The sequence below is a fragment of the Rhinatrema bivittatum genome, chromosome 15 (genome assembly GCF_901001135.1).
Source record: "Rhinatrema bivittatum chromosome 15, aRhiBiv1.1, whole genome shotgun sequence".
NCBI classification, from domain to species: domain Eukaryota; kingdom Metazoa; phylum Chordata; class Amphibia; order Gymnophiona; family Rhinatrematidae; genus Rhinatrema; species Rhinatrema bivittatum.
In genome coordinates, this window is record NC_042629.1 from 1,296,976 (window position 1) to 1,324,480 (window position 27,505).

The following is a 27,505-nucleotide window of genomic DNA, read 5'->3' on the forward strand; positions in this document are numbered from 1 at the left end:
AAACTTCTATCATCCTCTTCTTCTACTCACAATAAAACAAGGATGGTTCTAACTGGAACTGCTTTTTCTGCGCACTTGTTATAATTTGTTATATTTTGTAAATGTATACTCATGTTATAGTTATGTACGTTTATAATTTATTGATCACCCCTTGTTTTATGTAAACCGACATGATACGAACTCCGTGAATGCCGGTATAGAAAAAAACTCAAATAAATAAATAAATAAATAAATAAATATTGCCAATTTTAACTGGTTGGGTACTGAGCCTTGAGATAGCAATGTATTAATAATTTCAGAAATTGGTTTAGAAATGATGTTCGGGATGGCTATGAGCAGTTTTGTTGGTAATGGGTCTGATGGGTGGGAGGATGGTTTGAGATTCTTGAGGGTATTTTCTATCTCCAATGAAGAGGTGGATTCAAATGACTCGAGACTAGCGTTTTGTTGAGGTGGGGTGATGAGGTGGATAATTGGGGAGATGCTGTTGGTTGTGAGGGAATAGGAGAGGTTGGCGATTTTTGTCTTAAAATAATTGGCGAGTTCGTTGGCTTTGTTGAGTGCTAGGTGGTCTGGGATAGTGGGAGGAGATGGTTTGGTAAGTGAAGAGACGTAGGAGAAAAGTGCCTTTGAGTCTAAGATGAAGTTGTGGATTTTTTTGCGTATAAATCTCTCTTAGTTTTAAGGATGGCGTTCCTGTATGTGTTGAGAAGGGATTTGTAGATAGTGTGTGATGAGGAGGTTGGGTTTTTTCTCCAGCTTTGTTCTTTATTTCTTAATGTTTGCTTGAGGGATTTAAGGTCAGGGGTAAACCAGGGTTTTCTGTTGTCCAGTGCGGGTTGTATGGTTTTGGTTGATGTTGATGTTGGGCAGATTTGATCTGCAATTTTATTGGTGAGATTGATCCATGAAGAGGTTGCGTCTGTGAGGTCTAGTTGGTTTAGTGCTGTGGATATCTTTTCGCTGAGTAGGTCTACTGGACATTTATTTATTTCATTTATTTCAAATTTTTATATACCGGCATTCGAGACAGCAGTCACATCATGCTGGTTCACATAAAACAGGGGTGCATAGTAAACATAACTATAACAAAGGTGCTGAAAAGGCAGTTACATATAACAGGGTGATAAGAACTTGGGTGAGAAGGAAGAGAAAGGATAGGTTATTAATTTAAATATGTAAAACAATAGAATGGATAACCAAGGTGTAGTTGGAGATTAGTTGACTATGTTGGCGTCCGGGAAGGCTTGGTTTCCTGAAGTGGATGGTGGATTTAGTGGGAATTTGAGGTGGTTGATTTTTTATCTTAAGGGTCGTGTGGATGATCCGGTGGTCTGACCAAGGAACTGGAGAGCAGGTGGGCTTGGAGTGGATAGTAAAGTTATTGTTAATGAAGATGAGGTCCAACGTGTGGCCTGCCTTGTGGGTGGGACTGTTGACAATTTGAGTGAAACCCAGGTGACTGAGTGAAGAGAGAACTGTTGCACAGTTGATGGATTGTGGAGAAGCGTCCACGTGTAGATTAGTCTCCTAGGATTATTGCGGGTTTGTCGGCGTTAATGTGTTTGGCTATAAGTTCAATCAAAGGCGAGGGGTCTGATTCTAAGGTTCCTGGAGGAGCATAGATGAGGGCTAATTGAAGTTGATCCGATTTAAAGAGTGAGAATTCTAGTTTGGAGGAGGTGTTGGTTTGTTGTAAAGTTAAGCCTAGTTCTTTTTTTCCTGCCAGAAGGAGCCCTCCACCTCTTTTTTTGGGTCTGGGGACTGAGAAGAGGTCGTATGGATTGCGTGGGTAAGCTGGTTTGTTAGTACAATGTCTGTATTTTTTAACCATGTTTCTGTGATAGCACAGATGTCAGGGTTGACTTCTATAAGATAATCATTGAGGATGTGAGTTTTTTTAGAGAGCGACTGGGCGTTAAATAGAGTTAGACCTAAGAGTTGAGTGATTGGCGATATCATTATTGGTATTAGCCTTTGTTGTCGTGCGACTTGATGATAAACAGGTTGTGTGTGCCTTCTGCGTTTATACCAGATTGTAGGTATGGAGCAAATGTGCATCTTTGTGGCGAAGTTGATGGGAAATATGTTGCGAGGGTGTAGAGATACAGCTGTGAAAGTTGGAGCTGCTTGATGCTAGTTGTAGTAGCTGGACGAGAGATGGAGAGGTTGGACTGACTGCTGGATTGGCTGCTGGACGAGTAGATAAGTGGCCTGAAGTGTTATTCCGTTCTTATTCGCCCAAAAAAGTATGCGAAGGGACTCTCGACACAGTGTCCATGAACCGGACCCTCCTTGTTTTATGTAGAACATCGCGACTTGGTTGTCTGTGTATATCATGAGGCTTTTATGAGAGACCTGTGGAGAAAAGGTCTGAAGTGCCTTCCAGATTGCTCGAAGCTCCAGGAGGTTGATCTGGTACGTTGTCTCGAGGCGACCAGCAACCTTGAGTCTTTAGGTCTAATAGGTGGCTCCCCAACCTTTCCTGGATGCATCCATTGTCAGGGTTAGTTGATGTGGAGGCAATCGAAAGGGAGCTCCCGACATTAGGTTTGCGGGGGATATCCACCAGTGTATATCCATGCACATTTGTTTAGTGATTTGAACTCTGGTAGAGAGGGGTTGCAGGAACTGTGACCCTTGAGTCTTTATACCCCACTGAAGATGACGCATGTGGAGTCTTGTGAATGGGACTACATGGATCGCCGCCGCCATGTGACCCAGCAATTGAAGGACTCAACATGCTGGGGCATGGGATTGATTGAGAAGTCTGTGAGTTAGGGGTGAGAGATTTTGAATTCTGTCTTTTGGAAGGTAAGCGCTCTCTGTTTTTGTGTCGATGAGAGCTCCGAAGAATTGTAGTGTCTGGGTTGGCTGTAGATTGGACTTGTCTTAATGTATTAGGAACCCTAATGTGTGTAGACAAGTTATCGCTTGTACAGTGTGTGTGCATGTAAAGTGGCTGGATCCGATGCCATCAACAGCCAATCGTCTAGATAAGGAAAAATTTGGATCGATGATTTCTTGAGGTGAGCCACCACCACCGCTAAACATTTCGTGAAAACTCTTGGTGCTGAAGAAAGACCAAAGGGCAGGACCTTGTATTGGTAGTGTGCATTCAGCACTTGGAAACAAAGGTACTGCCACGAAGAAGGGTGTATGGGTATATGGGAATAAGCATCCTTCAGGTCTATAGAACATAGCCAGTCGTTGGGTTGCAGAAGGGGGGAGTATGCTCTTGAGAGAGGTCATCTTGAACTTCTCTTTGGAGACATTTGTTGAGGTTCCTTAAATCCAAGATTGGACGAAGGCCTCCTGATTTTTTTGGAATGAGAAAGTAATGGGAATAAAATCCCTGATTTTGTTTTGAGAGGAAGTTTTTGAATGGAGTGTTGTAGAAGGTTCCCTATTTCTTCTTGAAGAAAAGAGGTGTGGGATGACTTGCCCCTGTAAGGGGGAACATGTGGAATTACTGGAGGAGATATGAAATTTAGACAATAACCTTCTCTGATGATATCTAAAACCCAGAGATCTGTAGTTTTTTCTATCCAATTGATATAGAAATGTTGTAGGTGACTTATGAATGGTGGTGGGGGTAGCTCGGGATAGCTCAAAAAGCCGGTGGTTGCTTTTGGGGAGCTGCGGCGGCTTGTTTCTGCAGACGCTGTCTAGAACGTCCACGAGACTGATGCGTTTGAGGCTGGTATCATGATTGATTATAGTGTTGAGGACGATAAGGATGGAAAGGTCTGAAAAACGTTCTTGGGTATGTACGCCTCCTAAAATTAGGGTACAGTTTCATGTAGGAAGAGTGAGAATCTGTAGGTGCTGTTAATGAAAGCACTGCCGAATTTTGTTCTTTTAATTGTGCAACTGTTTCGGCAAATTTATCGCCAAAAAGGTTGTCTCCCATGCAGGGGATATCAGCCAATTTCTCGTGGACATCTTCTCATATCGAGCTAGCTCGTAACCAAGCTAATCTTTGTGCTGCGATGGCTGCGGCAGCACATCGTGAAGTAGACATGAAAGATTCATAAACTGTTCTGAGTAAATGGCTAAGTCTTTCCTCCATGTCAGTGAAAGGTTGTGGTAAGGAGTTGTCCGAGGCTACCATAACCTTTCACTGACAGAGGCTGGTCCCGGCGAAGAACGCGTCAATGGTGACCCGAGGCGCGCTATTCTTGCTGCTCAGTGCCTTCGGGCCCGGGGAGACATCCAACCACAGTCTCTACATGAGGCTTGGTCATGCTCCGGGCCTAGGCAGATGTAGCAATAATTATGTCCATCCGTTATGGACATAATTTTGCCACACTGGCAGTATTTGAAACCGGTTGGCTTAGGAGCCATCACTACCAGAAAAAATGGAAAAAGTTTTTGAAAAAAAAAAAACACCGCAAAAAAATCACGAAAAATTTGAGACGAGGAGTGAGAACAAAACCCTGCGTGCTATCGGCTCACGGAAAAAAAGACTAAGGAGAAAAAAAGTGGATTTGCGCGGGAAGGCGACCGCGCAGAAGCACAGAGTTAAGAACTCTGTCGCTGCTAGAGAGAAACTCCACCTACTCCGGTCACGTCGATGCTCCCAGAAAGCATGGCTAATTCAGCCTGCTATCAACGGAAATCACCAGTTCTCCTGTTTACACACAGAATTAAGTGTGTCAACTGCATACAGAATACTTACTTCTAACTCTCTTAAAATAGTTGCTGCATCATTTGTAACAAACAGCTTCTCCAAATGGTTAATAACCATTTTGTTCATTCCTAAAATAAAAATAGAACATTAATGTGCAGCAGAAAAGCAGGCAGGACTAGAAACCTTGATTCCTCGTCCTCTTCTTTCCCACCTTCTGAGAGTGCTACGATTAAAGTACTGATGCTGGACTGAGCTGAAAACCCAATATAAGCAAGTTGTTCCACATCTCTATTTCATGCAACATCATGCACATTCATGCGCAATTTATGCCCAATTCCAGTACTGGTGGACAACTTCAATTTACTTCTGCTCATTTGCTTTATGCTGTACAGATTCCAAAACATTTAAGGTGCCCACTATGACTTGCTTAACTCATTTCAAAACAGTGCAGATACACAATGCAGCAACAAACTTATGTGCAAAAGTATTAATCATTTATACTTTTAAAATAAGCTAAATACTAAGAACCTATGAATACTAATTTCAAAATCATCTCATCTATAACAGTTTAGAACAGATTCTTACTGATGCATGCAATTTCTATACTCTCAAGGACTTCTTATATATTTATATCGCAAAAAACATTATTACAGACAGAAAATGAGAAAAATCACCATTTGGCCCATATGCTGTTCGAGTTGTTTGGGCAAGTTCCTTACAAGCTTGAATATTCCGAAATACTGCTTCTTCTAATCCAGAATAATGCTACAGAAGGAAAAATAAATAGTTTAAAATGGAGAAATTACTTACCTGATAATTTTGTTTTCCTTAGTGTAGACAGATGGACTCAGGACCAATGGGTATAGTGTACTCCTGCTAGCAGTTTGAGACAGATCAGATTTCAATCTGTCAGCCCCTAGTACATATACCCCTGCAGGAAGTGCAGCTCTTCAGTATTCTCCTCGAAAAGCATTGTGGATATATGTGTGACTGATTAACTTAATAATTTGAGTAACTTGAATAACTTCATAACTTAAACATTAAAACTTGATTAACTTGAACTGGTTGATTGACTGTAGCTGGAGACCGCCAGTGTACTCAACTGGAAAGCGTCGACACCTGGCAGGGTGGATGCTCTAGTTAAATGAAAAAGTGGCTTACCCTTGAATCACTTGAAAGACCATGCGTAGCGGCAGCCAAGGGTGGGATGCTGAGTCCATCTGTCTACACTAAGGAAAACAAAATTATCAAGTAATTTCTCCATTTCCTAGCGTGTAGCAGATGGACTCAGGACCAATGGGATGTATAAAAGCTACTCCCGACCTGGGTGGGAGGCTGCCCGTGACCCACTTAGAATTGTCCTTGCAAATGCCGTGTCCTCCCGAGCCTGAACATCCAGGCGGTAGAATCTGGAGAAAGTATGGATGGAGGACCATGCCGCTGCCCTGCAGATCTCGGCAGGCGACAGCATTCTAGTTTCTGCCCAGGATACTGCCTGGGCTCTGGTAGAATGGGCCTTGATCTGTAGAGGTGGTGGCTTGCCATCTTCTACATAGGCCGCCTTGATGACTTCCTTGATCCAGCGGGCAATGCTTGCCCACGAGGCCGCTTCCCCTTGTCTCTTTCCGCTGTGAAGGACGAAAAGGTGGTCCGTTTTTCGAACGGGTTTCGACATTTCCAGGTATCTGGATAGGAATCTGCCGATATTGAGGGAACCGTGCTTAGTTTGATGGTTCCCGGGGTGAACCTGAGGAATGGCTCACGGCAGGACAGTGCTTGTAGTTCTGAAATGCGGCGGGCTGAGCAAACTGCCAGCAAGAACACTGTCTTTAAGGTTAACAGGCGGAGGGGGTCTGAAGGCGGTTCCCGCAAGGAAATCAAAGACGAGATTGAGGTTCCACAGAGGTACCGGCCACTTTAGTGGTGGACGAATGTGTTTGACTCCTTTTAGGAAGCGTGACACGTCCGGGTGAGAGGCTATGCTGTCGCCCTCGCTCTTGCAGCCGTAGCATGACAGTGCGGCCACCTGTACCTTGATGAAGTTGAGGGACAGTCCCTTCTGTAGGAATTCCAGGATCACGGAAACTTTAAATTAGCCTGGCTTGACGTTGTGGTCTTCGCACCAGGCTTCAAATACTCTCCAAATCCTTATGTACGTTAACAATGTGGAGAACTTGCGTGCTCGGAGGAGGGTGTCGATTACAGCCCCCGAGTATCCGCTCTCTCTCAGGCGGGCCCTCTCAAGGGCCAGACCATAAGAGAGAATTGATCTGGGTCCTCGTGGAGGATCGGACCTTGTTGTAGCAGGTCCCTGTGTGGAGGCAGGGGTAGGGGGTTCCCTGCCAGTAGTCTTCTCATGTCTGCGTACCAGGATCTTCTTGGCCAATCTGCAGCCACCAGAAGAACTAGCCCCCTGTGCAGTTGTATCTTGTGAATGATTGCGCCCAATAGCGGCCACGGCGGGAAGGCGTATAGCAGGGTCCCCGGTGGCCAGTTCTGTACCAGGGCATCGATCCCTTGGGACTGTGGTTCCCGCCTGCGGCTGAAGTATCTGGACACTTGGGCGTTGGATCTGTTTGCCAGAAGGTCCATGTCCGGTGTCTCCCACCGATTCACTATCATTTGGAAGGCTGCGGGAGACAGCCTCCATTCTCCTGGGTCTAGACTTTCCCTGCTGAGGAAGTCCGCCGTGATGTTGTCTTTCCCAGCGATGTGGACGGCGGAGATCTCCTGGAGATTTGCTTCCACCCATGCCATCAGGGGGGTCTATTTCTAGTGACACTTGTTGGCTTCTGGTTCCCCCCGTCGGTTGATGTAGGCCACTGTTGTGGAGTTGTCCGACATTACTCTGACTGCTTTGTGTCTGTGAGCGAACTGCAGACAGGCTAGTCTGACTGCCCGCGCTTCTAGGCGGTTGATGTTCCATCCCACCTCTTCTGCGTTCCACTGCCCTTGGGCGGTTAACTCTTCGCAGTGTGCTCCCCATCCTCGTAGACTGGCATCTGTGGTGAGTAGGGTCCAGGTTGGAGAGGATAGTCTTGATCCTCGGCTCATGTGGTTGGCCTGCAGCCACCACCGTAGCTGGTTCCGAAATCTGCCCGGGAGCGACAGACATACGGTGTAGTTCTGGGACTGTGGACTCCACCGTAATAGAAGTGAGTGCTGTAGGGGCCTCATGTGGGCTCGCGCCCCTGGCACAACTTCCAATGTGGATGCCATCAGCCAGAGGACTTGCAGATAATCCCATGCTGTGGGACGAGGATCGCTCAGCAAGGTCTGTAGCCGGTTCCACAGTTTTAATCTCCTTGGGGGGGTCAGGCTGACCTTGTCTTCCTTGGTGTCGAATCGGACTCCTAGGTATTCCAGCAACTGTGAGGGTTGTAGGAAACTTTTGTTTGTGTTGACCACCCATCCTAGGCTCTCCAGTAGAGATATGACTCTGCTGGTTGCTTGGTGGCTTTCCTCTGGTGACTTTGCCCTAATTAGCCAGTCGTCTAGGTAAGGGTGGACGAGGATTCCTTCCTTCCTCAGTGTTGCCGCCACCACTACTATTACCTTGGCGAACGTCCGGGGTGCTGCGGCTAACCCGAAGGGTAGTACCCGGAACTGGTAGTGACGGTTCAGGACTTTGAAGCGTAGGTAGCGCTGGTGTTCCTGGTGAATTGGGATGTGTAGGAAGGCCTCAGAAAGATCCAGGGATGTGAGAAACTCTCCCGGTTGTATCGCCCTTATTACGGATCGCAGTGTTTCCATGCGGAAGCGGGGAATCCTCAGGTGGCGGTTGACCGACTTGAGGTCCAGGATGGGCCTGAATGTTCCCTCTTTCTTGGGGACGATAAAATAGATGGAATAATACCCAGAATTTATTTCTTGTGGAGGCACTGGGGTTATGGCCTCGAGGGCCTGTACTCTGGACAATGTAGCTTCCACTGCCGCTCTCTTGAAGAGGTCGTGGCAGGGGGACTCACAAACTTGTCCGGAGGGGTACGTAGAAAATCCAGGTAGTACCCCTCCCGAATGATGGCTAGGACCCACTTGTCCAAAGTTATCTCGAGCCATCTGCGGTAGAATAGGGCTAGTCTGCCCCCTATGGCTTCTTCCCTTCGGTCGTGTCGGCTGAATCTCATTGTGGGGTGCGGCTGGGGCCTGTACCCGAGCTGGTATCCCTCTTGTTGTGCTTGTTCCAAAAGGACTGGTTCCTGCTCGTAGGGCGGGGCGCTTGATAGTTGTTCCTGTAAGGATTGAAGTGCTGTGAACTTCTGCCCCTGGAGGGCCTGGGGAAGAGTCGCTGGTTTCTCTTCGTTCTATCCTCCGGCAGGCACGGCACTGGGACTCGCCCCGTTTGTCGGCTAATTTCTCTAGTTCGCTGCCAAACAGGAGGGATCCTTTGAAGGGCATCCTTGTGACGCGCATTTTGGAAGATGCGTCGGCCGACCAGCTTCGGAGCCAGAGTTGCCTTCTGGCCGCCACTGCAGATGACACGCCTCTGGCCGCTGTACACACTAGGTCGGAGGCAGCGTCCGCAAGGAATGATACTGCTGGTTCCATGTCTTCTCCCAGGGTGTTGATCCTGGTTTGGGATAAGCAGGCATGTGTCACCACTGTGCAGCAGGCCGCAATTTGTAGAGACATAGCAGCTACTTCAAATGACTGTTTGAGGATGGATTCCAGACGCCGGTCGTGTGCATCCTTGAGCACTGCTCCTCCCTCTACTGGGATAGTGGTGCACTTAGAGACCGCGCAGACCATGGCATCAACTTTTGGGCATGCAAGAAGATCTTTGGTCGCCGAGTCCAGGGGGTACATGGCTGCCAAGGCTCGTCCCCCTTTGAATGTGGACTCCGGGGCATTCCATTCCAGGTCAATCAGCTGTTGTGCCGCTTGTAACAGAGGGAAATGTCGAGAAGTCTGACGAAGACCCTCCAGTAGGGGGTTCGGTTTAGGTTCCCCCGAAGTACCTGGGCCCGGGATAGTGAGCTCTGTCAGGCATTGGGTGACCAGGTCCGGGAGCTCGCTCTTTGTGAAGTAGCGTCTCATGGTTCGGTGGCGCTCCCCCCTCTTCTAGGGGCTCAGCTTCCTCTTCAGAGATGTCAAAGGTTCAGTTTGCATTTGAACAAAGGCGGGAATCCCCTTGAAGAACTCCACCCATGAGATCGACGCTGGATCTAAGCTGAGGGGCGCTGGTTCCCTGGGGGTCCCCGTCTGTGGGGAGGTCCCACTGGGATGTTAGGTCTGGGGTACTCCCTGAGGAGCTAGTACTCGGCCCTGGGTGGGACCTGCCCTGAACTGGATCTCCCAGGGCCTCCTCACACTGTGTGCATAGGGCGGTCTCCTCACTTTGTGCGGCTCTGATGTGGCATGCTGGGCAGAGGCATTAAGAACATAAATTGCCATGCTGGGTCAGACCAAGGGTCCATCAAGCCCAGCATCCTGTTTCCAACAGAGGCCAAAACCAGGCCACAAGAACCGGGCAATTACCCAAACACTAAGAAAATCCCATGCTACTGATGCAATTAATAGCAGTGGCTATTCCCTAAGTAAAATTGATTAATAGCCATTAATGGACTTCTCCTCCAAGAACTTATCCAAACCTTTTTTGAACCCAGCTACACTAACTGCACTAACCACATCCTCTGGCAACAAATTCCAGAGCTTTATTGTGCGTTGAGTGAAAAAGAATTTTCTCCGATTAGTCTTAAATGTGCTACTTGCTAACTTCATGGAATGCCCCCTTTATCCCTGATTCTGGTGGTGCCATGGCTGTCGGCGCATAAACTCTTATGCGCTCCGGTGCGCTTAAGATAAGCGTGTGAGTTGTGTGCGCAGCTGTGCGTCAAGCCGTATATGTGCGCCCAGCTCTATATGTGCAACTTATTCGCCCAAGGTTTTATGTGCGTGTAAGTCTATGCGCACAAGTGCTTTGTGCGCCTAGCTTGGTTTTGTGCGCTCGGGCCTAACGGTGAACGGCGCGGCCAATAGGGCCAAGATGGCGACGGCGAGCACGCGGGCAATATGGCGACCCCCTCGGAGGGTCTCCACGTGGGTAGACCCTTGGAAATAGCCGGGGCCTGGCCCTGCTAGGGCGGATCAACCCGGTAGCACTGGTCCCGGCCGGTGGCCTGTGCTCTTCCTCGATCCTCGGAGACCGGATTCAAGCAGAAGATTTCTACCTTACCTTGTCTTCGGCGCTTCCCGGTTTCGTCCCGAGTGGTCTCCGCCTGCGGGGGGAGAGGGCAAATACCTTCACCGCCGTGCTCGAGGGTGCACCCGCTGCCTCTCGGCCGCGCCCGAGGATCGGGGGGCTAGGTCCTCGCCGCGATTCAGCCGCCGGACCGAGGCTTACCTCCGAGGAACCATGGAAATCACCTCGGGAATCTCAACTAGGGAGGGACCCGAGGGTATCACCGCAGGAGAGCGGGGCTCGTCTTCAGGTAGGTTTCTCCTTTAAAATTTTGTTTTCTTTGAATTTGGTTCTAACGCTGTGAAAGCATGCAGATAGTCCCTAACTGCTTTGGAGACGGAAAATACTGAAGAGCTGCACTTCCTGCAGGAGTATATGTACTAGGGGCTGACATCAGATTGAAATATGATCCGTCTCCAACTGCTAGCAGGAGTACACTATACCCATTGGTCCCGAGTCCATCTGCTACACGCTAGGAAATTAAATATCATCAAATGCGCATATCACTCAAGCAGTGAAATGGATGACTACAGATTTTCATGACATCAACCAACAGAAATCCTATTTGTATTTCAAATATGCCATTTCAGAAATAGATTATACATCAATAGAGATGAATAAGACTAAGCTCTTGGCCAGGGTGTAGCCTGATATGGAGTCTCTAGAGTACTAATTGCTAGATAGTATTTGTGCCAAATACTGTAGCAGTGTTCTCAACCATCCATTCACTAACCTACACAAGCAAGCAACAATTGTGCAGTCCAGGAAGCAACTGTGACCACAAGAGGGACATACTGAGGGGAGGAGGAATTGCTCCCTCTCTTTACTTCCTTCCCAGCCAGCCCCTAGAAGAGTCCCCCCTAACCATCTCTATAACTCCTCCCCTTTGACTACTTTTTATGTGGAACACTGAGGAAGTAGTAGAATCTTAAGGAACAGTGGCAGACACAATCAGTTTGTGTTCTACTCTCAGGCTCCCCAGTACTGCTGCCCCTCCCCCTTTCATGGTTTCTATCTTGGAGGCAGGGTCCGAGAGCTGAGTACAGGCCAGAGTCTCTGCGTGCATTCATCAACATTCCATTGCTGTTTGATCTCAGTACCAGGCCAACTAAGAAAGGTCCTCTAGGAAGAGAGGGGTGGGTAGGTTACAGAGTGTTTTCTGCTGGCTTGAGGATGGAACAAGGGAACACATTTTTTAAGAGAATACGGATGACAAACTGTTTGCAACTGGATTCAGATTTGCCCAACATGATTGATTCAGTCCTGAATTTACTCCACTGGACATAGTGACTTGTCTTACTTTCCTTAGGCTCCGGGACAGTGGCTCTCAACCAGTGGGTCGCCAAGCACACGCAGGTGTTGCGCCACACTTCCCGGACCCTGGTCTCCTACTGACCCAGCTGCTGCCCCCGCCCCAGCAAAATGAAACTCTTCCTCCACCCGGGCAGAACACGCCAGGAAAGCTGGAGTCGGCAGCACCAACAGTCTCTTCTTCTTCCCATTCCCACAGTCCAGAAGAGGAAGTGACATGCAGCGGCCACACACATGGGAAGAGACCATGCTAGTGAATGCAGCAAAAGCCCAAAGAAGAGCAGCGCAGAGCAAAGAGGAGCAACATCAGCCTCCGCAGAGGATGGGAGTCCTTTCTCGAGGCTGCTAGGGCTGGAAGTGGAGGAGGCTGCTGCCGTCACTAGCTCAGTTGGGGGGGGGGGGGGAGTGAGTGAACAAGTATGTGTGTTTCAGATCGTGTGTGTGTCTGTGTGACAGCATGTATGCGAGTGATTGAAAGCCTTTATGTGTATGTGATTGAAAACCTCTGTGTGAAAGAGATCCTTTGTGTGTGAGAGATAGCATGAATGTAAGTGTATGACTGAGAACCTGTATAAGTGAGAGAGATCATGTGTGAATAAGTAAGAGAGAGCATGTGAGAGAGAAAGGAAAATTGGTTCTGACCTGCTTATTTTTGTTCCTATAATACTACAGATCAGTCCAGACAAGTGGGTTTATTCATCCCTACCAGCAGATGGAGGCAAAGGACAAACCTTTGGGCACTGCTACATATACGAGTGCGCCACCTGCAGTCCCCCTCAGTATTGACCTGTACCCAAGCCAAGAATTTAACAACAGGGCGAACAAAGCCCCTGGGATGGGTACCCCTGAACTGGATAGCCACCAACCAAAGTAAACATTGAAACTCTAGAACACGTTAATCTCAACAGATCTTTGAAATCATCTTCGTATGAGCCCAAAGGCCCAACGGCAAAATAAGCAGTCTTTCGGCAGAGATCCCAAGGGTGGGCCTCTGGACTGATCTGTGGTATTACAGGAACGAAAATTAGCAGGTAAGAATCAAATTTTCCTTTCCTGAACATTCCCAGATCAGTCCAGGCAAGTGGGATGTATAAAAGCCCACCCCCCCCCCCCATACCGGGCGGGAACACAAAAGACTCGCTCTCAGTACACTCTCACCAAAAGAAGTCGCCTCTGGGGCATGCACATCCAAACAGTAATGCTTGGTGACAGTGTGAAGCGAAGACCAGACCACTGCCCCACATATCAAGGCAGGCGAGGAGATAGCTGTGGCCTTGGCCCATGTCGACCACCTTCTTATCGGAATGGGCCAAGGCCACAGCTATCTCCTCACCCTCCTTGATATCTCGGCGGCTTTCAACACTATCTGCCATAATTACCTCCTTGCCCGTCTAGAAAGCATCGGCATCTCAGGCCTTGCCCTTGCTTGGTTTAAATCCTACCTCTCGAATAGAAAGTTCTCGGTTAAAATTGGTAACACCATATCTGCCCCCCATCCTCTACAACAAGGAGTCCCACAAGGCTCTTCACTTTCATCCACCCTCTTTAACATCTACCTCACCCCAGTCTGCCATCTCCTCTCCGATCTCAAACGTAATTTTTATCTTTACACAGATGATGTCCAGGTCATCATACCTATTCACAACATTATCTCCGATGCCCTGAAGCACTGGGAAAACTGCTTAGCTTCGATTAACTCCCTACTCACCACCCTCCACCTAGCACTCAATACTAACAAAACCGAACTCCTACTTATCTCCCCCCACTCACCCCCCCCCCCCCCCCCCCGTCTAATGACACCAGTCTCAACATTACCACAGCCCAACCCTCTGTAAGGGACCTTGGAATTCTCCTTGATCAACAACTAAACATGAAGAGCTATGTTAACTCCATACTTAAAGAAGGCTTCTTCAAAATAAGTGTTCTAAAAGAACTTAAACCATTATTATACACGCAAGACTTCCGTACAGTGCTCCAAGCCACTATCTCCTCCAAATTGGACTATTGTAACGCATTCTTCCTAGGGCTTCCCTACTCCACGATAAAACCACTACAAATATTACAAAACGCGGTCGCTAGGATCATCTCCAACACCCGTAAATCAGACCATATCACCCCTATCCTCAGAGACCTACACTGGCTCCCCATCTCCTCCCGAATTCACTACAAAACCTTGACCATTGTACACAAATCCATCCACGCTCACAATTCCAAATGGCTAGACATTCCTTTTAACACCCACCACTCATCCCGACCCTCCAGAACTGCTTACCAAGGCACCCTCCTTGTACCCCCACTCAAAATAGCCCACCTCTCCTCCACACGTGAACAAGCCAACTCAATTGCTGGCCCTACACTCTGGAACTCCCTGCATTCAAACCTACGTCTAGAACCATGCACCTTCAAATTCAAAAAGAAGTTAAAAACATGGTTATTCAAGCGAGCTTATCTGGACTAACCCCCCGCCCCCCATCTTATCTACATCACGCCCCCGCATAGGTCCAACACTCCATTCGTCATCCCTTCACCCCTTTATAATGATTGCACTTTTAACCCCCTCAGACGCAATCCCATCCTTTCCTTATATTAAGGACTCCCATGTTCATTATTGTCAAGGTCTCCTTTGTTCACTTGTTAAGTTACTTTTTCACGCTACACTTGTGTAACTCCCCTCCCCAGTTGTAAATCCCTGTTAACATGTAATTTCTTTCTGCTGTTGAAATGTAAACCGGTATGATGCTCCACTAATACCGGTATAAAAAAAAAAAAAAGTCTTTAAATAAATATCTTCTGGGGAGACACCAGTTGACACTCGGCCCAAGACGCCGTCTGAGCATGAGTAGAATGAGCCTCAAGCCTCACTGGCACTGCGCGGCCCATGGAAACATAGGTGGAGGAAGTAGTCTCTTTCAACCAGCAAGCTAAAGAAGCCTTAGATGCCTTCTCTCCCTTTTAGGACCCCCGAACAGCAGAAATAAATGATCTGAACGAAGGAAAGAGTTGGTAACCTTCAAATGACGCAATACAGCGCACCGCAAATCTAAAAGATGGCGATTCCTACCCATAGAGGGATCATGAGACCAGTCCGGAAATCCTGGTAACTCCACCGTCTGAGTCACATGAAAGGCGGAAACCACCTTAGGCAGGAACGAAGGCATCGTCCGCAAAGAAACCTTGTTGGGCTAGATTCGCAGAAAGGGATCATGGCAAGAAAGAGCTTGCAATTCCGAGATCCGTCTAGCCGAGCAAATAGCCACCAAAAAACAGTCTTCAAGGTAAGTACCTTTAAAGATGCCCGACCCAACAGTTCAAAAGGATCCTTGCAGAGAACCTGCAACACCAAATTGAGATTCCATTCCGGACACACGTTCCGAAGAGGGGGATGGAGATGCTTAACACTCCTCAGAAAATGCACCACATCAGGATGGGAAGCCAAAGCCTTGCCCTGCACGTTCCCCCTGAGGCAACCCAAGGCTGAAACCTGCACTCTAAGTGAACTATGAGCCAATCCTTTGCACAAGCTCTGCTGCAAGAAAGGCAAAAAGGTGCGGAACGGAAAACATAAGTGGATCCAGACCCTGTTGCCCACACCAGGACTCAAAAACCTTCCATACTCTGGAACAGGCAAGGGAAGTAGCTAGTCGCCTAGCTTGAAGGAGGGTAGCAATAACCGGTTATGAATATCCTTTCAGACGCAATCGCCGCTGCTCAAAAGACAGGCCACGAGACAGAAGTGATCCACCCGATCCAAAAATATGGGACCCTGACGCAGCAGTCCCTGCAAGTGAGCTAGACGCAGAGGCTCATCCACCGATAGATGAACCAGATATGCGAACCATGGACGTCATGGTCACTCCAGCACTACCGAACCTGAATAAGCCTCTATCCACCTGAGCACCCGCACTATGAGTGGCCAAGGAGGAAAGACATAAAGAAGGATTACAGATGGCCACGAGCACACTAGAGCATCGAGGCCCACCACCCCGGTCTCCCGCCAGCGGGTGAAGAACCCCTCAGTCTTGGCGTTGGTTCTCGATGCCATGAGGTCCAAGTGAGGGGGTCTCCCAACACGCTCAGATGCGATTCCAGGCTTCCGGAGACAGTTCCCACTCCCCGGGGTCCAACTGCTGTTGGCTGAGATAGTCCGCTTGGATGTTGTCCACTCCTGCAACGTGAGAGACAGCAATACCATAGAGATGGAGTTCGGCACACACAACAATAGCTGACTCGGTTCCACCTCGGTGGTTGATGTAGGCCACAATCGTCAAGTTGTTCGAAAACACTCACCATCCGACTGCAGACCAAGGGAAGAAACTCCTGAAAGGCTCTGCGAACTGCTTGTCTCTCCAACCGGTTGATGGACCACGACTGCTCCAAGACCAGCCAGAGACCCTGCGCTGACCTGCCCAGGCATACAGCGCCTCAGCAGAGACTGGCATCCGTGGTCACCACCACCCAATCCGGGACTTCGAGGGGCATTCCCTTCTCCAGATTGTTCCGTGTCACCCACCACGTCAGACTGGACCTGGCTTCCCTTGGGAGGATAACAAAAAAAAAAAAAAGAATAGATGCCTTGATCTTTTCCAAATATTTATTAAAGTAGAGATGTGTTCTTTGGGCATTTTTAAAGAACACGTCTCTAATAAATATTTGGAAAAGTTCAAGGCATCTATTCTTTTTTTGTTATCCTGACGGCTATTATAGATCGCCTACCTCTGTTTTTTGGGACCTTCCCTTGGGAGGGGCAGAGGAAGAAAATACTGTTCCAAGAGCAGACTCCAGCAGGATAACAATGCCTTCTGCAAAAGCCCAAGGAATCAGCTCCAGCGAAGCCATTCACCCCAGAATCTGCAAACAGTCCCAGACTTTGGGAACAGGAAGGCGAAGTAACCGAGCTACCTGAGCTTGGATCACTGTTGGCAGTGAGAAATACCCTTCCCTGTGTGTGTTGAATCGGGTGCCCAAGTACTCCAAGACCTGAGAAGGCATCAAGTGACTCTCTAGCAAATTGATGATCCAACCCAGCAACTCCAGAAGAACCTGGACATGGAGCACCGACCGCGATCACTCCTCCAGCGACTTCGCCCTGATGAGCCATTCATCTAGATACGGGTGTACCAGAACCCCGTCCCGCCTCAGGGCTGCTGTGAAGATGACCATCACCTTTGTGAAAGTACGAGGAGCCATGGCAAGGCCGAAGGGAAGGGTCCAAAACTGGAAATGCTGACCCAGCACCTTGAAACAAAAACTTCTGATGGTCTTGCCGAATGGGGATGTGCAGATAGACTTCGGTGAGATCCAGAGGGGCCAAAAACTCCCATTCCTGGACCGCCACGTCTCCATTTGGAAGCACAGTACCTTTAAACTTAAGCTGTACTTCTAGTTTACAATCCTGAAGTCCTTCAAAGCAGCCATACCGGCGACCGGAATGGTGGTATTCCTGGTGACAGCGGAAACAGCGGCATCCACCTTCGGGGTTTTAAGGGAATCTAAACGATCCTGTAGCAGTGGATATAGCTTCACCATCAATCTCCTCACCTTCAAACCGGAGTCCCTGAAATCCCATTCCTTGCTGATCAACTTCTGGATCTTCTTCGGAAGGGAAAAGGCGCTTTGAGGTCTCCGCAGGCCACCCAACACCGGATTAACCCCCTCATTATCCGAGTCCTCCAGGGATAGCTTATCCCCCAATTCCTCCAGCACCTGGGGAATAAGAGGGCACAACTCCTCCCTCTTGAACAGGAGTACCACCCATGGATCGTCACCCTACACTTCGTGTCCCTCAAAGGCCCCTAGATCATCGTTAGGGTCATCCGGGTCCACATCCATTGCTGGAAACAAGCCACCCTCTGTCTGAGGGTCATCTAAATCTTCCGAATGCCTGGCACCTGCAACTAGGATTGCTGGGTGGGCCCCCAGAGGCTGCTCCCGCGATGTTGTGGACCTCGCCGGGGTTCCCCTCGGCCTCTTCATGGGGTCAGCCAGGCTGTCCTTAAAACACCTCTTCCCAGGAAAGCCTCATAAAGCAGGATGTCAAATTCGGCCGAAAAACCCCTCAGTCCACAACTCAGACTCTGCACACTGTTGTATCGTGACAGATGGGGAGAATCCCTGGAGCCCCAGGGTTGAACCCCCTTACCCAGGTCCCCCTCTCCAGAGGAAGGGCCGTCTGCCCAAGGCCCACCCCTGGCTCACCCCTTAATTTATAGGCAGGTGCCACTTTCACAAAAAAAAAAAAAATTCAACAAAAACTTTGAGAATTCGATCAGACCCCGGTAGGCCACTACCAGACACATAGTGAATTCACTAATACATTTAAAGGATGTTAGACACATTCCTACTCCCATAGCAACCTAAAAAACTTAACTAGGAACTGATCAAAATTGAGATGAAGGCAGCAGTCCAGCAGCAAGAGGGGGGGCTTCCCAGTCTTTTGCATAGAGTGTCACATGTATGATTTTTTTACCCACCAGTGAGAAGTTGTATATGTGCATGCGATGCAAAAAGCTCCTGGCTCTCAGAGAACAAGTCCGATCTCTGGAGGCTAGAGTGGCAGACATGGAGGAGCTGAGGCAGACAAAGAGGTATATAGATGAGATCTTCAAGGACATAGTAGTCAAGTCCCAACTTCAGACTGGCAGCCCTGGTGCTGCCTTGGAGGAAGATCTCATGATGGGAGAGCATCAACCAGGTGTAGCAGGAAAAGATCCTGTAGCATGGACCTGCTCTCCAGGTTATGTATTGTCCTTTCGCACTGAGGATATCTCCCCAAGGCCTACTGCCCAGGAGGGAAGCGTTAGGTCGGCCGTCATAGTTGGTGATTTGATTATTAGGAATGTAGATAGCTGGGTGGCTGGTGGGCATGAGGATCACCTGGTAACATGCCTACCTGGTGCGAAGGTGGCGGACCTCATGCGTCACATAGATAGGATTTTAGACAGTGCTGGGGAGGGAGCAGGCTGTTGTGGTACAAGTGGGCATCAACGACATAGGAAAATGTGGGAGGGAGGTTCTGGAAGCCAAATTTAGGCTCTTAGGTAGAAAGCTTAAATCCAGAACCTCCAGGGTAGCATTCTCTGAAATGCTCCTTGTTCCTCGCACAGGTCACCAGAGGCAGGCAGAGCTCCGGAGTCTCAATGCGTGGATGAGGCGATGGTGCAAGGAAGAGGGATTCAGTTTTGTTAGGAACTGGGGAACCTTATGGGGAAGGGGGGAGACTCTTCCGAAGGGATGGGCTCCACCTTAACCAGGGTGGAACCAGACTGCTGGCGCTAACCTTTAAAAAGGAGATAGAGCAGCTTTTAAACTACAACAAAGGGGAAAGCAGACAGTCGCTCAGCAGCGCATGGTTCGGAGAGCAGTATCTTCAAAGGATACTAATGATGCATTAGAATTAGGGCATCCCGACAGTGAGGCTCCAATAATTAGAAAAATAGTCCAAGTGCCTGTAACTAAAAACTCACCTAAGCTAAAAAAGATTCTAACTTATCCCTATCAATTAAAAAGCAGAATGAAAATACAAACAAAAAACAAACTTTGAAATGTTTGTATGCTAATGCCAGAAGTCTAAGAAGTAAGATGGGAGAGTTAGAATGTATAGCAGTGAATGAGGACATAGACTTAATTGGCATCTCAGAGATGGGACAGTGCTATTCCGGGGTACAAATTATATCGCAATGACAGAGAGGAGCACCAGGGAGGAGGTGTGGCGCTTTATGTCCGGGATGGCATACAGTCCAACAGGATAAACATCCTGCATGAGACTAAATATAAAATTGAATCTTTATGGCTAGAAATCCCTTGTATGTCGGGGAAGACTATATGGATAGGAGTCTACTACTGTCCACCTGGTCAAGATGGTGAGACGGACAGTGAATTGCTAAGAGAAATTAGGGAAGCTAACCAAATTGGTAGTGCAGTAATAATGGGAGACTTCAATTACCTCAATATTGACTGGGTAAATGTATCATCGGGACACGCTAGACAGATAACGTTCCTGGATGGAATAAATGATAGCTTTATGGAGCAATTGGTTCAGGAACCAACAAGAGAGGGAACAACTTTAGATCTAATTCTCAGTGGAGCACAGGACTTGGTGAGAGAGGTAACGGTGGTGGGGCCGCTTGGCAATAGTGATCATAATATGATCAAATTTGATTTAATGACTGGAAGAGGAACAGTGTGCAAATCCAAGGCTCTCGTGCTAAACTTTCAAAAGGAAACTTTGATAAAATGAGAAAATTTGTTAGAAAAAAACTGAAAGGAAAAGCTACAAAAGTAAAAAATGTCCAAGAGGAGTTAAAAAATACCATTCTAGAAGCACAGTCCAGATGTATTCCACACATTAAGAAAGGTGGAAAGAAGGCAAAACGATTACCGGCATGGTTAAAAGGGGAGGTGAAAGAAGCTATTTTAGTCAAACGATCTTCATTCAAAAACTGGAAGAAGGATCCAACAGAAGAAAATAGGATAAAGCATAAACGTTAGCAAGTTAAATGTAAGACATTGATAAGACAGGCTAAGAGAGAATTTGAAAAGAAGTTGGCTGTAAAGGCAAAAACTCACAGTAAAAACTTTTTTAAATATATCCGAAGCAGAAGGCCTGTGAGGGAGTCAGTTGGACCTCTAGATGATCGAAGGGTTAAAGGGGCACTTAGAGAAGATAAGGTCATCGCGGAAAGATTAAATGATTTCTTTCCTTCGGTGTTTACTGAAGAGGATGTTGGGGAGGTACCCGTAATGGAGAAGGTTTTCATGGGTAATGATTCAGATGAACTGAATCAAATCACGGTGAACCTAGAAGATGTGGTAGACCTGATTGATAAACTGATGAGTGAGGTTATCAAATTTGCGGATGATATAAAATTATTCAGAGTAGTTAAATCACAAGCAGACTGTGATACATTACAGGAGGACCTTGCAAGACTGGAAGATTGGGCATCCAAATGGCAGATGAAATTTAATGTGGACAAGTGCAAGGTGTTGCATATAGGGAAAAATAGCCCTTGCTGTAGTTACACGATGTTAGGTTCCATATTAAGAGCTACCACCCAGGAAAAAGATCTAGGCATCATAGTGGTTAATACTTTAAAATAGTCGGCTCAGTGTGCTGCAGCAGTCAAAAAAGCAAATAGAATGTTAGGAATTATTAGGAAGGGAATGGTTAATAGAACGGAAAATGTCATAATGCCTCTATATCGCTCCATGGTGAGACCGCACCTTGAATACTGTGTACAATTCTGGTCGCCGCATCTCAAAAAAGATATAGTTGCGATGGAGTACAGAGAAGGGCAACCAAAATGATAAAGGGGATGGAACAGCTCCCCTATGAGGAAAGGCTGAAGAGGTTAGGGCTGTTCAGCTTGGAGAAGAGACGGCTGAGGGGGGATATGATAGAGGTCTTTAAGATCATGAGAGGTCTTGAACGAGTAGATGTGACTCAGTTATTTACACTTTTGAATAATAGAAGGACTAGGGGGCATTCCATGAAGTTAGCAAGTAACACATTTAAGACTAATCGGAGAAAATTCTTTTTCACTCAACGCACAATAAAGCTCTGGAATTTGTTGCCAGAGGAGGTGGTTAGTGCAGTTAGTGTAGCTGGGTTCAGAAAAGGTTTGGATAAGTTCTTGGAGGAGAAGTCCATTAATGGCTATTAATCAATTATACTTAGGGAATAGCCACTGCTATTAATTGCATCAGTAGCATGGGTTCTTCTTAGTGTTTGGGTAATTGCCAGGTTCTTGTGGCCTGGTTTTGGCCTCTGTTGGAAACAGGATGCTGGGCTTGATGGACCCTTGGTCTGACCCAGCATGGCAATTTCTTATGTTCTTAAATCACCTGGACCGGATGATATGCACCCCAGAGTTCTGATGGAACTAAAAAATGAAATTTCAGACCTATTAGTAAAAAATTGTAACCTATCATTAAAATCATCCATTGTACCTGAAGACTGAAGGATAGCAAATGTAACCCCAATATTTAAAAAGGGCTCCAGGGGCGATCCGGGAAACTACAGACCGGTTAGCCTGACTTCAGTGCCAGGAAAAATAGTGGAAAGTGTTCTAAACATCAAAATCACAGAACATATAGAAAGACATGGTTTAATGGAACAAAGTCAGCATGGCTTTACCCAAGGCAAGTCTTGCCTCTCAAATCTGCTTCACTTTTTTGAAGGAATGAATAAACATGTGGATAAAGGTGAACCGGTAGATATAGTATACTTGGATTTTCAGAAGGCGTTTGACAAAGTTCCTCATGAGAGGCTTCTAGGAAAAGTAAAAAGTCATGGGATAGGTGACGATGTCCTTTCGTGGATTGCAAACTGGCTTAAAGTCAGGAAACAAAGAGTATGATTAAATGGACAATTTTCTCAGTGGAAGGGAGTAGACAGTGGAGTGCCTCAGGGATCTGTATTGGGACCCTTACTTTTCAATATATTTATAAATGATCTGGAATGAAATAAGACGAATGAGATAATCAAATTTGCAGATGACACAAAATTGTTCAGAGTAGTTAAATCACAAGCAGATTGTGATAAATTGCAGGAAGACCTTGTGAGACTGGAAAATTGGGCATCCAAATGGCAGATGAAATTTAATGTGGATAAGTGCAAGGTGATGCATATAGGGAAAAATAACCCATGCTATAATTACACAATGTTGGGTTCCATATTAGGTGCTACAACCCAAGAAAGAGATCTAGGTGTCATAGTGGATAACACATTGAAATCGTCGGTTCAGTGTGCTGCGGCAGTCAAAAAAGCAAACAGAATGTTGGGAATTATTAGAAAGGGAATGGTGAATAAAACGGAAAATATCACAATGCCTCTGTATCGCTCCATGGTGAGACCGCACCTTGTGTACAATTCTGGTCGCCGCATCTCAAAAAAGATATAATTGCGATGAAGAAGGTACAGAGAAGGGCTACCAAAATGAAACAGCTCCCCTATGAGGAAAGACTAAAGAGGTTAGGACTTTTCAGCTTGAAGAAGAGACGGCTAAGGGGGGATATGATAGAGATGTTTAAAATCATGAGAGGTCTAGAACGGGTAGATGTGAATCGGTTATTTACCGGTACTCTTTCGCATAATAGAAAGACTAGGGGGCACTCCATGAAATTAGCATGGGGCACATTTAAAACTAATCGGAGAAAGTTCTTTTTTACTCAACGCACAATTAAACTCTGGAATTTGTTGCCAGAGGATGTGGTTAGTACAGTTAGTATAGCTGTGTTTAAAAAAGGATTGGATAAGTTCTTGGAGGAGAAGTCCATTACCTGCTATTAAGTTCACTTGGAGAATAGCCACTGCCATTAGCAATGGTAACATGGAATAGACTTTGTTTTTGGGTACTTGCCAGGTTCTTATGGCCTGGATTGGCCACTGTTGGAAACAGGATGCTGAGCTTGATGGACCCTTGGTCTGACCCAGTATGGCATTTTCTTATGTTATGTTCTCCCCCCTTCACTGCCAACTAAAGGACCTCCATGATTTTGCAAGTCTGGCAGAAGCCCCCTCTCCCCCCCCCGCACACTCCATGCAAAGGAAGATGGGATTGAGATAAGCAGATCACACTCCACAGACATGACAGGCTTCCACCAGTGGCCTGTCAGTCATCGGGCCTGTAAAAGGATCACTGCGTGCTGAAATTGTGGGGTGAGGGGCTCACCACATGGCTGAAGCAGGAGGAAAGAGGAGCGCACCACCGCACAAGGTCCCGCTGACGCTGCGGGAAAACGCACTTGCGGTCGGCGCTAAAGAGAGCAAAGGAGATGCAATTTCCCTTGCCTGGAGGCATTCTCCCACCACAGCAGAGCCACTTCTACCCCACACCAAAGCCAGACTCCTCCCGGGCCGACCCCCGCCGAGAAGGCTGACAAGCTCAGACACGTTCTGAGCAGCCGCTTTTTTTTTTTCTTTTTAAAGAGCTCCTAGCAGCCAAATACCAAAGGAAATAGGAAAAGAGCCCCAAAGAGGATACTCCTCCGAGTCCCAAGGATCAGAGGGGAGACTTCAGGCCCCACTGAGGGAACCAGTCCCCTGGCTTTCAGTGGTCCCAGGGTTGCAGGCTAAAACCAGGCAGGGGTATCCAACTTCCCTGTTTGCCCGGCTCAACCCGAGGGATGGCCCTCAACAGGAACCTGACACCTTGGAGATCAGAAAAACTTCCAAACAGAAGATCAATCAAGACTGCAGGTAAGCACCTCTACCATCTGCTAGATGCAGAGAAATACTGAGAGACTGCAGATGGCACTCTTGGATATGTAGCAGTGCCTAAGGTTTTGACCTCTGCCTCCATCTGCTGGTAGGAATTAATAAACCCACTTGTCTGGACTGATCTGGGTATGTAAGTGTGTGATTGAAATTTTGAAATGTGAAAAGATAGACAGCATGTGTGTATGTGATTAAGAACCTACATAAGTGAGAGAAAAAGCATGTATATGTGTGCATGATTGAGAGCCTATGTAAGTGAGAGAGAGCATGTGTATACGTGTGATTGAAAGCCAGTGTGAGAAACAGAGCCTGTGTGTGAGAGGAGAAAGTTGCAAGCAAACCATCCCTCTTGCAAATTCAAAACAATTTCAGGGCATCTGGATATCAAATGTTCCCAGGTATGCAGAACAAAGCATTTTTTTAAATCATTTTTCATTGTTGATCTTTATCTGCGATTTAGAAATATTTTATATTAGTTTTTAATTACTGGATATTCCATTCATCAGCTATTTGGAAATCTATTCTGTTAGTATGGTTTTACTACTATTGATTTTATATATCTTGATTTGTTTGAGACTGGTGAAGTTTCTCTTTTTACTTTTTTTTTTTTTTTTTTTTTTAACACACTGCACACAGTCTCTCTGGCTTGTTGCGGTTTCCAGTTCAGTTTTTGTCTGCATGTTTCTAGTTATGCAGACCCTCTTTGTTAGGTGAGGTATTCTTCTGGCTTGTAGTTTGTGTAGGGCTCTATAGCAGCCTGGCTTGGTCCGTTTTCCTAATATTATATTGGTGCCTTAAGGCCAGGTGTAATATTTTCAGTGTTGCCTTTTCTGAAGTAAGGTGGTTACTGTTTGAGTGCTGGAAATTGGTGTTTTGGTATGGGTTGTTTACTATTCATGCAATTTCTGTTCAGATAAAGCACTTGTCTTTCCCTTGTGTCATGCTTAATAATAAAAATACGGGACTTTTTTTTTTTTAATTTCCGCCATGAATGTGTCACATGTGAACATGGTCTCTCAGGTGTGTCACGCTAGGAAAAAAATTGAGGACCACTGCTCTGGGAAACCAGAACTTTTTAAGTTCCTATGTGCAATGAGGTAAATCCAGGACTCCCCTGTGCAAATCAGGAACCTGTAAGGGAGAAGGGAAGGAGAGTGAAGGAGGGACTTGTTTGTGGGTTTTGGGGTGTTTTTTTTAAAGACTAATAACTAATGGCTGCACTTTATTTTTTTTTATAGCCAATTTAAAAAATTCTATATCCTTAACTACCTTTTAAAATGATGTGAACCAGCTGGAGAAGGGCTAATCCATGAGACCAGAAAAAAAGGAGGAAGGGGAAGAAGTATTCCCACTCCTCCATCTCTGCTCTTCAATAAATGCGAACGAAGAGGGCCTTGCCACTGCCAACCATCATCCCTACAGTGGGTCCACATAATTTAAATTAAGTAGCTAGCTGTGCCATGGCATACAATATGTTGAGAAACACTGAGGTAGAGTACATCCTACACTCTCAGACACTCATCTTTAGCTCTCAAAGCTTAATGCTCTTTATTGAAAAATGCCTTAAAGGTGCTATAACATACCCATTAGCTTGTGTGTTTAACACATTTTAGTAAACACTTTTTTCCTTCAATACCTATCAGAATTACCTTGAATAATGACAATTACAAAGTCCTTTTAAAATACATTTATCAAGTCTCATCTCCAGCCCCGACCCCATGCACCGGAAACAATCATACAGATCGGGCTAGGATCTGCAAATACTTACTGAAAGTTATAATAGGCTGCCCCATATCCCCAGTGTTTTTAAGCAAGGCTTCTTCTACTGAAATGGCTTTACTGTTTTATGAACTTTCAATTAAATACCCAAACCACACACCAGAAGAAATCTTGCAGTACAGTATTCTACAACGTAAGAGCTGGCGCCATTGGCTGCTCCAGCGGGCCCCTAGTGCGGACCTCCATTTGGTTAACAGCCTTGTAGAGAAAATGTAGAGTACGCCGTTTTCTCACCGTACTGCAGGTGATAACTAGCCATCATTTCCTCCCTCCCACTGATGCACATCAACTAACAAAGGGCCGACTGCATGCCTGGAGCTTACTGTAATCTAATGCCATGAATGCTCCCCGCTGGCTGATGTAGCTCAGATGAAATTAAGGAGTATTTAACCTGGTTTATTGCAGTTAACCTTTTTCTTGATTACATCGTGCCTGCCCCCCCAGTACCAGAGAGATGAGTAATTGTTGTGGAGGAGCCCCATGGTCTCTTTAACAGACGAGCGGGTACTGCTCTCAGAATTTGGTAGATGTTGCGAGAAAACTGCTCTTCATCCTGCTGCTAAGCACCGAGTTTGGGGGTTACTGAAACAGCGGCTGAGTGAGAGTGTAGTAAACAAAGAGACCATAAAGCCCCTCTACAACTACTCCTCATTTCTATAATCCCCAGCGAGGGGCGGGGAAGCAGGAAAAGGGCCCGGGACTTCCCAAGCTTGGCCTGGAAAGCAGTAAGCTGCGACTGCCCCCCTCCCGAAGCGGCCCAACTTTGCCTTAATAAAATGCAAAATCACCGCTTCAGCTTCAAAATTCCCCTTACAGCTTCAAAAATAGGAGAAAACGCAGAGAAACCCCCGCCCCGCCACTAAGCAGAAGACCGGGGGCGTGAAACCAAGCCGGTTACGTCCGTGCGCTTTTCGGGATCTTGCGATAACAGCGGCGTCTGAAAGCCGCGAGAATGCTCACGGATTCTTCTAGAAACTTCCTAGCTGGCGAAGTCTCACCTTGGCGCCGTCCTTCAGCATCTGAGCAAAGCCCGGGGCCTTAGGCACGTGTAGAGCCATGGCTGGCAGTAGAAGCGCTACAGCACCGGCGCGTGGCAAAGACCGGACAGAACTTCCCTCACCGCTTCCGTTACGCGACCGTGAGCGTGAGCGTAAGCGCATGCGCACTACGTGCAGCTGCAGGCGACAGGGCGGGGCATACAACGGCTGCGCCTAGCGGCCCACAACAACGAGCTTCAGAGCATATGCACAGCTTTTCTTTTCAAACAGCAAGTTAAGCGATTTGGAGTTTGTACCCTTTTTTTTTTTTTGCTGTCGCATGACTTTGCTTGTAGATCTTTTCCTTTTATCCCTCTTCTCTTGCTTTCCCTTCCAGAGATGTGGACAAG

General features: G+C 46.9%; 1 protein-coding gene across 2 annotated transcripts in view; it reads right to left on the reverse strand.

Moving 5' to 3' along the window:
- The window catches only part of CCT8 (chaperonin containing TCP1 subunit 8), a 423,988-nt gene extending 396,718 nt beyond the window's left edge, over positions 1 to 27,270 (reverse strand). The window contains exons 1-3 of one of the 2 annotated variants that reach the window (XM_029578294.1): positions 27,117 to 27,270; positions 5,308 to 5,398; positions 4,682 to 4,761 (exon numbers count right to left, since the gene is read on the reverse strand). In XM_029578294.1, coding sequence (XP_029434154.1) covers positions 4,682 to 4,761; positions 5,308 to 5,398; positions 27,117 to 27,176 — 231 coding nt within the window. In that variant the 5' untranslated portion in view covers positions 27,177 to 27,270. The remainder of the gene's footprint in view (positions 1 to 4,681; positions 4,762 to 5,307; positions 5,399 to 27,116) is intronic. The other variant, XM_029578293.1, reaches the window with a different exon arrangement.
- Positions 27,271 to 27,505: the final 235 nt, after the last annotated feature.